Source organism: Vitis riparia, chromosome 14 (genome assembly GCF_004353265.1).
Source record: "Vitis riparia cultivar Riparia Gloire de Montpellier isolate 1030 chromosome 14, EGFV_Vit.rip_1.0, whole genome shotgun sequence".
Taxonomy (NCBI): Eukaryota; Viridiplantae; Streptophyta; class Magnoliopsida; order Vitales; family Vitaceae; genus Vitis; species Vitis riparia.
Genome location: NC_048444.1, coordinates 4,307,555 through 4,317,439, shown reverse-complemented (window position 1 = coordinate 4,317,439; position 9,885 = coordinate 4,307,555). Strand labels below are relative to the sequence as shown.

Genomic DNA, 9,885 nt, shown 5'->3' with positions numbered 1-9,885 from the left:
GAAGATTGATTTTCTGGTTTAAAACTTAATTTCTCTCTTTCTAAAAAATGATTTTCCAATTAAAAAAAAAAATTCTTTAAGTTTAATTTTCTAAAATTCCATTCTCGAATAATTCTTCAAAACTTTAATTTTCCAAAATTCCAATTTTCGAATAATTCTTCAAAATTCCATTTACCTCTTTCCCTTTTTCTTGTTCTTTCACATTTTCTTCTTGTTCCCTCCTTTATTCTCTTTTGGTTTGCATGGGTATGGTACATGTGTAGTGTGGGAGGTGCAAGTCTGCAATATTTTCTATTGTATAGTCAAATGATTCTCTCTCATCCGTGAATGTAGGCATGATTGGGCCCACGTTAAAAAGTCCAAAACTGTCTTGTCTTTTGATTTTGGTTGGGCATGCACAAGAATATATGCTAGTCTTTTCCATTCCCTCCTCTTCTCGCATTCACATTTGTAACCCACCCACCTCGGCCGTCCGTGTTCTCTGAGCAACAGAAAACTTGGATGCGAGTCATGTGACCACCACAATCCCATCAAGTTAATCAATTCCTCTAGAATATGTCCGTGGACGAAGACTATGGGGTATATATGTATAGGGAGAGAGCTTCACCACATGTGGCCTCTGAATAGCAGAGCATCTCCTAGTGGCGGGCCGAACAGCATGGCTAATAACAACGTCTTCATTCAACTTCTTTTTCTTATCATCACCTCCTCAGGGTTTCTTTTCCATGATACCATCAAAGTTGGCTCCTGCCAGGGTGATCATCAAAGGGGTTGCGTTGACACAGAGAAGGTGGCTCTTCTCAAGTTCAAACAAGGCCTCACAGATACATCGGATCGGCTCTCATCTTGGGTCGGGGAAGACTGCTGCAAATGGAGAGGCGTGGTCTGCAACAACAGGAGCCGTCATGTCATCAAACTCACACTGCGTTATCTTGATGATGATGGAACAGAAGGCGAGTTGGGTGGTAAGATCAGTCCTGCTTTGCTTGAATTGAAATATTTGAATTACTTAGACTTGAGCAGGAACAATTTTGGAGGGACTCCAATCCCCGAGTTCATTGGTTCGTTGGAGAAGTTGAGATATCTCAATCTCTCTGGTGCATCCTTCGGTGGACCTATTCCTCCACAACTTGGAAATCTTTCCAGCCTGCACTACCTTGATCTCAAGGAATACTTCGATGAGTCAAACCAGAATGATCTTCATTGGATATCGGGTCTTACTTCGTTAAGACACCTTAATTTAGGAGGTGTAGATCTAAGCCAGGCTGCAGCTTATTGGCTTCAAGCTGTTAGCAAGCTTCCTTCTCTTTCCGAGTTGCACCTACCTGCTTGTGCACTTGCAGACCTTCCTCCCTCTCTTCCATTTTCCAATCTGATCACATCTCTTTCAATCATCGATCTTTCCAACAATGGTTTCAACTCCACAATACCCCACTGGTTATTCTAGATGAGGAATCTTGTGTATCTAGATCTCAGTTCCAACAATCTACGAGGCTCAATTCTTGATGCTTTTGCAAACGGGACTTCTATTGAAAGATTAAGAAACATGGGTAGTCTGTGCAATTTGAAAACATTGATCCTTTCTCAGAACGATTTGAATGGGGAAATAACTGAACTGATTGATGTTTTATCTGGGTGCAACAGCAGTTGCTTAGAGACGCTGAATCTGGGCTTCAATGATCTGGGTGGTTTTCTTCCTAATTCCCTAGGAAAACTCCATAACTTGAAGTCTCTTTGGCTTTGGGATAACTCCTTTGTAGGCTCCATTCCGAGTTCAATTGGAAACTTATCGTATTTGGAAGAATTGTACCTCAGAGACAACTCAATGAATGGGACCATCCCTGAAACTCTTGGACGACTTTCCAAGTTGGTTGCGATAGAGCTATCTGAGAATCCTCTGACGGGAGTTGTAACAGAGGCTCATTTTTCAAATCTTACAAGTTTAAAGGAGTTTTCAAACTACAGAGGGACTCCAAGAGTTTCCCTGGTTTTTAATATCAATCCTGAGTGGATTCCTCCCTTTAAACTCAGCCTCCTCATAATAAGATCATGCCAATTGGATCCCAAGTTTCCCGCATGGCTTAGAAATCAAACTGAGCTCACCGATGTAGTGCTCAATAATGCTGGGATCTCAGACAGCATACCAAAGTGGTTTTGGAAGTTGGATTTGCATCTTGATGAGCTGGACATCGGTTCTAATAACCTGGGTGGCAGGGTGCCAAACTCAATGAAGTTTCTTCCTGAATCCACCGTTGATTTGAGTGAAAACAACTTTCAGGGGCCTTTGCCACTATGGTCATCCAACGTGATGAAACTGTATTTGAATGACAATTTCTTTTCTGGCCCAATCCCTCTGGAGTATGGTGAAAGAATGTCCATGCTGACAGATCTAGATCTCTCCAGTAATGATCTAAATGGCACCATTCCCCTCTCCTTCGGGAAACTAAATAATTTATTGACCCTTGTCATCTCAAACAATCATTTGTCTGGAGGAATTCCAGAGTTTTGGAATGGTTTACCTTACCTCTATGCCATAGACATGAACAACAACAATTTATCTGGTGAGCTGCCAAGTTCTATGGGTTCTCTAAGCTTCCTTAGATTCCTGATGATAAGCAAAAATCATCTTTCTGGCCAACTTCCTTCAGCTTTGCAGAATTGCTCAGGCATTCATACTCTTGATCTTGGAGGTAACAGATTTTCAGGAAATGTTCCAGCATGGATAGGGGACAGGATGCCTAGCTTGCTTATTCTACTCTTACGATCAAATTTGTTCCATGGGAGTATTCCATCACAATTGTGCACTCTTTCTTCACTCCACATACTGGATCTTGGAGAAAATAATCTATCGGGTTTCATTCCCTCTTGTGTGGGGAATTTGAGTGGCATGGCCTCTGAAATCGACTCTCAACGATATGAGGGCGAGACTAGTTTTTTCCTTCTCCATTTTTTTTCTCTCCATCTTCTTCCTCCTCCAACTCACACACACGGCGCACCCCCATTCCTTTTCCATTTTCTTTTCTCCCATTTTCTTCCTCCCATTTTTTGATTTATCTTCCTTTTATTTTATTTTATTTTATTTTATTCCTATCAACCCTGTCGCCGGTAGGATCGCCGGTCAGTCGCAGCTGGTGAGTCACTGCCACCCAACGACCCCTTCTCATTTATCTCATTCCCTGACTTCCCCATCACACCCGTTTCATTATTATTATTATTATTATTATTATTATTATTATTACTATTTCTTTGTTATTCTTGATTTGATTTTAATAGTAATTGTTATTGAAATTGAGTTTGTGTATTTATGTTTGTTTGTAGGCCTTATGTTTGAACTTTGTTAATTAATATGAAATTTGGATTAATTTATTGTTGATGGATAAATTTGAAATTTGTTAATTTGGTTTTATAGTATATATTACATTTGGTGATTAATTTGAGATATTTGGATTATATCAATTGCATATTGTTTATTTGGACTTGGGCCTATTGTTAATTTGTTATTTGTTTGGACTTATTGAATTGGGCTTGAAATATTATTTCCCTTAACCATGTATATTTTTTATATGGGCTTGTTAATTGATGTGAATTTTGGGGCCCACAATGTGGGTAGGATTTGTGGGATTATTTGAATATTTGATATGGGCTTAGCCAATTTGAATTATTTAATTTGGACATGGGACAATTGTAGTGTATATTAAATTAGACTTAGATTAAGGAATATTAAATTTAGGCATAATGAGATTTATTTTAATTTATCATGTTTTGAGTTTGATTAATTGAGCTTATATTTTGACTATTAATTTGGGAATTTTAGATTAGGGTCTACGATATGTGAAATATTTTTGTTGAATTATATTTGTTTAATTGGTGAAATTTATTAGACTAATTTGAAGTTTGAATTTGTGTTATTTTTGTTTTTATGTGGGCCCATTTTGCAATCTTGTTAGCTGAATACGAATTTATGACACGTGGAGCATGTTGTAAGTTTTATAAATATTTGTTTGTATATATTTATTGAGTGTGTACAGAATTGAATATCGAACAAACTAGAAATTTTGTTTAAATGAAAGGAAGAAGTCAATAAATGTGTTTTGATAAAACAACAATTTTAAAATATTATTTGTAATAAAAGAAAATTTTTTTTATTTATAAAAATTCAGAAAAATTCATTTAGAAAAATCCAAAAGAATTGTTTTTAATAGAATTTGAAAAATTGTTTTTAATAACATTGTCCAAAAATTTCTTTGTTTAATAAAAATTATCTAAAAATTGTTTTGTAAATAAAGTTGTCCCAAAAATTAATTTTTAATAAAATTGTCCAAAAATATTTTTTTTTAAATGAATTCTTTTTCCTTAATTAAAATGGGATTAAAAGTGTTTTTTAGAAATAGAGGATTTAAATCTTTGTTTTTCTTTTTAATTAAAATTTCTTTTGCAAATAAAGTTATTTTGTTTTAAATAATTTGTAAAAATCACTTTTTTTTTTAAATGAAAATGAATCAAAATACTTTTGTAAATAAAATTGTAAAAATTCATTATTTTCTAAAAAAAAAAAGCAAGTAAAATAATTTTTGTTGCCAAATTAAAATTTTGTAATAAATTTTTTTTGATACAATAAGTACAAATAACTTTTTTTTGAAAATTAAATACAAATGAAATTGAATCAAATCATTAATTGAAAATAAATTAAAACTTCTTTTTTGTAAATAAATAAATTAAAATCATTAATTCAAAATCATTCTTTATAAAATCCTTTGAAATTTCTTGAAAACTATTTTTTTTAGTTCAATAAATCATTTTGCATAATTCCTCGTCATTTATTTTGTATATTCTAGTAATTAAATTTCATCATTATTTTTGTGTATATTAATTTTCATAATGACTTGTACATTGATTTTTTTTATATATATATATCCATAATTAATTAATTAATTGTCACTATTTCTTCAATTCATTTAGTAGAGGTCATAAGTATACGGGTTTAGAGGGGTGCTACGGCTCACCACCGTACCTTCCCAATAAGTAACCTAACCCCGGACCCAAACTCGGTTTTTCACAGATCTGTTTTTTTTTTTTTTCTTTAGGAGTCACACTTAAGGTTTTTTTTCTTATTTTGTTTTTTCCTTAAAAAATAAAACAAAAATAAGTGGCGACTTCAAGTCTTTTCAAAAAATCAAATTTTCGCCAAATAAATAAAAATGCCAGTTTGGCCATCGAGTGGGAACGCATTGAGCAAAATACGGGGTCCACAACAATAAAGTTGTTTTAAACTCATTTTTATTCATAAATACTTATATTAATGAGTTTATTATTTAAGTTTTAAATTATTTTTAAAAATTAATAGACTTATTAATTAATTAATACAATGCATCAAGTGTGTAAAAACTTATTAGTTTTAAAAACTTGTGAAAAAACTTTTATTTGTTTTTTAAAAGTTGTTCTCTATTTCACTTTGTTTTTAAAAGTTAAAAGTAGAAAACAATAATCAAAAGGTATTATGAATTTGTAAAAATTGTTTTCTATTTTAAAAACAAAAAATTGTTTTTAAAAATCATTTCCTTCATTTTGCTTGTGTGTTCTGATCACATTTGTAACACAACTCTGCATGACATTTGTCTTTTGGCATTCCAGACTTGTTATCCAACCCTTTTTCACCTATATACGAAGATGGAAAAGAAATGGTCTAATTACTAGTCAAAGAGGTCATGATAATCAAATTAAAATTATTTCAGGTAATTATTTAACAATTGACTAGCGACAAAAATTTGTATTTCAAGCAATTATTTGACGATACTATTTTGCTATTTGAATCAATAGATTCAACAGCCAAGGTTCCAATATGTGAAATCATGCTCTGTCAGCGACTTAATCATCTTCCAGTGAACGTCCAACGGGCAAGCTTTGGGGAAATTGCATTTCTTCTTATATATATAGAGCTTTAGGGTATACTACTTCAGCAACTCGCAGACAAACATGGCTACTACCAATGCCTCACTTCAACTTCTTTTTCTTGTCATTATGTCCTCGGGGTTTCTTTTCCCTGAAACCCTTAAACCAGGCTGCTGCCATGGTGATCACCATAGGGTAGCCTCCTTTGAAACTGAGAGGGTAGCTCTTCTCATCAAGTTCAAACAAGGCCTTACAGATCCTTCTCATCGACTCTCATCTTGGGTAGGGGAAGACTGCTGCAAATGGAGAGGCGTCGTCTGCAACAACAGGAGTGGACATGTCATCAAACTCAATCTGCGTAGTCTTGATGATGAGGGAACATCTGGCAAGTTGGGCGGTGAGATCAGTCTTTCTTTGCTTGATTTGAAATATTTGAATCACTTAGACCTGAGCATGAATAATTTTGAAGGGACTCGAATCCCCAAGTTCATTGGTTCACTGGAAAAGTTGAGATATCTCAATCTCTCCGGTGCCTCCTTCAGTGGACCGATTCCTCCACAACTTGGAAATCTTTCCAGGTTGATCTACCTTGACCTCAAGGAATACTTCGATTTCAATACATACCCTGATGAGTCAAGCCAGAATGATCTTCAGTGGATATCGGGTCTTTCTTCTTTAAGACACCTTAATTTAGAAGGAGTCAATCTAAGTAGAGCTTCTGCTTATTGGCTTCATGCTGTTAGCAAGCTTCCTCTTTCCGAGTTGCATCTACCTAGTTGTGGACTTTCTGTCCTCCCTCGTTCTCTCCCATCTTCCAATCTTACATCCCTTTCAATGCTTGTTCTCTCCAACAATGGTTTCAACTCCACAATACCCCACTGGCTATTCCAGCTGAGGAATCTTGTACACCTTGATCTCAGCTTTAACAATCTTCGAGGCTCAATTTTAGATGCATTTGCAAACAGGACTTCTCTTGAAAGTTTAAGAAAGATGGGTAGCCTCTGCAACTTGAAAACACTGATCCTTTCTGAGAACGATTTGAATGGGGAAATAACTGAAATGATAGATGTTTTATCTGGGTGCAACAAGTGTAGTTTAGAGAACCTGAATCTGGGATTGAATGAACTGGGTGGTTTTCTTCCTTATTCACTAGGAAACCTGTCCAACTTGCAGTCTGTTCTGCTTTGGGACAACTCGTTTGTAGGCTCAATTCCGAATTCAATAGGAAACTTGTCGAATTTGGAAGAGCTGTACCTCTCTAATAATCAAATGAGTGGGACCATTCCAGAAACACTTGGACAACTTAATAAGTTGGTTGCGTTAGATATCTCTGAGAATCCATGGGAAGGTGTTCTAACAGAAGCCCATTTGTCAAATCTCACAAACTTAAAGGAGTTGTCCATCGCTAAATTTTCATTACTTCCAGACCTAACATTGGTTATCAATATCAGTTCTGAGTGGATCCCCCCTTTTAAGCTCCAATACCTTAAGCTGAGATCATGCCAAGTGGGTCCTAAATTTCCAGTTTGGCTCAGAAACCAAAATGAGCTTAACACTCTAATACTCAGGAATGCTCGAATTTCAGACACCATACCAGAGTGGTTTTGGAAGTTAGACTTGGAATTGGATCAACTGGACTTGGGCTATAATCAATTGAGTGGCAGAACTCCAAACTCATTAAAGTTCACTCTTCAATCCTCGGTTTGTTTGATGTGGAACCATTTCAATGGTTCTCTGCCCCTTTGGTCATCAAATGTGAGTAGCCTACTTTTGGGAAATAATTCATTTTCTGGACCAATCCCTCGGGATATCGGGGAAAGAATGCCCATGCTGACAGAGTTACATCTCTCTCATAACTCTCTAAGTGGAACCCTTCCCGAGTCCATTGGTGAACTGATTGGTTTAGTGACTCTGGATATCTCAAACAATAGTTTGACTGGAGAAATCCCTGCATTGTGGAATGGTGTTCCCAATTTGGTGTCGCGTGTAGACCTGTCAAACAACAACTTATCTGGTGAGCTGCCAACTTCTGTGGGTGCTCTGTCCTACCTTATCTTTTTAATGCTCAGCAACAATCATCTTTCTGGGGAACTTCCTTCTGCCTTGCAGAATTGCACAAACATCCGTACTCTTGATCTTGGAGGCAACAGATTTTCAGGAAATATTCCAGCATGGATTGGACAAACAATGCCAAGTCTTTGGATTCTACGACTACGATCAAATTTGTTTGATGGGAGCATTCCGTTACAACTTTGCACTCTTTCCTCTCTTCACATATTGGATCTTGCACAAAATAATCTGTCAGGATCTATTCCCTCTTGCGTTGGGAATTTGAGTGCTATGGCATCTGAAATTGAAACATACAGATATGAGGCCGAATTGACGGTGTTGATGAAAGGAAGGGAAGATTCATATAGAAACATTCTCTATCTTGTGAATAGCATCGACCTGTCCAACAATGGCCTATCTGGAGATGTGCCTGGAGGGCTAACAAATCTTTCAAGATTAGGCACCTTGAACTTGTCTATGAACCATTTGACAGGAAAAATACCAGACAACATTGGGGACTTACAATTGTTGGAAACTCTAGACCTCTCAAGAAATCAGCTTTCCGGTCCAATTCCACCAGGTATGGCTTCTTTGACTCTCATGAATCACTTGAACCTGTCGTATAACAACCTGTCAGGTAGAATTCCATCAGGCAACCAGCTGCAAACCCTGGATGATCCATCAATATACAGGGACAACCCTGCACTATGTGGGCGTCCAATAACTGCTAAGTGTCCTGGTGATGATAATGGAACCCCCAATCCTCCCAGTGGAGATGATGAAGATGACGATGAAGATGGAGCTGAGGCTGAAATGAAGTGGTTCTACATGAGCATGGGAACAGGATTTGTGGTGGGGTTTTGGGGAGTTTGTGGCACCTTAGTAATAAAGCAGTCATGGAGGCATGCCTATTTTAGGCTTGTGTATGACATCAAAGAGTGGCTGCTTCTAGTCATTCAGCTGACTGTAGGCCGTCTCCAAAGGAAACTGAATTTGGGAAGAAGCCAGCATCATACTTGAACAATCTTCTGAAATTAAGTTCCTTGAATAAATGAATGCTTCTATGTACTCTAGCACTTGAGCATCATGCTCAACCTTCTGAAATTAAGTTCCTGAAATAAATGAATGCTTCTATGTAGTTTAGCACTTCAGCTTCATGTACAACCTTCTGAAATATGAGGTTTCGAATTCCAAGTTTCTTTAATCCGCTTTGCCTCTTATTTGTCTATTTTTTGGTCACAAATTCGCACCATATATATATATACTCACATCTCGAAGACTTGCCAAAAAATAAATAAATGTGTTATCGATTCCCAGCATTGCTTTGTGTCCTATCATCTTTTCAACACAACTCTTCAGAGGACAGCAAATTATGATGGAAAATTTAATTACAAGAAACGAAAAAGGGTGCAAATATAGAATCATGGGAACAATTGTTCAAGCTAATCACCCACAATCCTGAGCCATGATTAGCCTTTTTTTGTGGCTGAATATCATACTACTCCAGTCTGCATCCTCAAATTTTCAGACAATTTACACAGGTCAAACAAAAGAAATCATTGCGTCCAACACTGAATGGGTGGAAGCTCGCTTCAAAAGGAGAAACAGAAATCCACGAGACTGCCAAGCACATTATTAATGACACATTCTATACTCCAAGCACCATGCAAAATAATGAAGTTTTGCACAAAGATCCAGAGACTAGACCTTTGTAGAGCTCCTTGGAAAATGACTTTGAAACGAGTTAAAAGCTATGCTTAACACTTGAAAAACAGCTTTCTTATACGTTTCAAAAGCTATTCTTAACACTTGAAACAGCTTTCTTATAAAAATTAAGTGTTTAGTAAAAATTTTAAAATCACTTATAAAAATATAGAGAATCATTTAGAGTGATTCATGCGCAATAATTTGATCAATAATTCTTCCAAAAGTTATTTAAAAAAATTT

At 36.2% G+C, this 9,885-nt stretch overlaps 3 protein-coding genes across 3 annotated transcripts; all 3 read left to right on the top strand.

Moving 5' to 3' along the window:
- Positions 1-574: 574 nt before the first annotated feature.
- On the top strand, positions 575-1,447 carry LOC117931029 (receptor-like protein EIX1). Its single transcript, XM_034851874.1, has one exon. It carries the CDS (start codon positions 575-577, stop codon positions 1,445-1,447), a length of 873 nt encoding a protein of 290 aa, XP_034707765.1.
- Positions 1,448-2,726, top strand: LOC117930033 (receptor-like protein EIX1). The gene is made up of 2 exons (XM_034850481.1): positions 1,448-2,561; positions 2,698-2,726. The coding sequence occupies exons 1-2, from the start codon at positions 1,448-1,450 to the stop codon at positions 2,724-2,726; spliced, it is 1,143 nt and encodes a 380-aa protein (XP_034706372.1).
- Positions 2,727-5,866: 3,140 nt separating this feature from the next.
- Positions 5,867-9,142, top strand: LOC117929980 (receptor-like protein EIX1). The gene has a single exon (XM_034850428.1). It carries the CDS (start codon positions 5,974-5,976, stop codon positions 8,956-8,958), a length of 2,985 nt encoding a protein of 994 aa, XP_034706319.1. The 5' UTR covers positions 5,867-5,973; the 3' UTR covers positions 8,959-9,142.
- The last annotated feature ends 743 nt before the right edge of the window (positions 9,143-9,885 follow it).

What these genes read in the sequence shown, in the direction of transcription:
- LOC117931029 (XM_034851874.1), top strand. Translation starts at nt 575, where the DNA reads ATGGGGTATATATGTATAGGGAGAGAGCTTCACCACATGTGGCCTCTG.
- LOC117930033 (XM_034850481.1), top strand. Translation starts at nt 1,448, where the DNA reads ATGAGGAATCTTGTGTATCTAGATCTCAGTTCCAACAATCTACGAGGC. An exon ending in GAACAACAACAATTTATCTG is followed by an intron (nt 2,562 to 2,697) that starts GTGAGCTGCCAA and finishes TGGAGGTAACAG; the next exon opens with ATTTTCAGGAAATGTTCCAG.
- LOC117929980 (XM_034850428.1), top strand. Translation starts at nt 5,974, where the DNA reads ATGGCTACTACCAATGCCTCACTTCAACTTCTTTTTCTTGTCATTATG.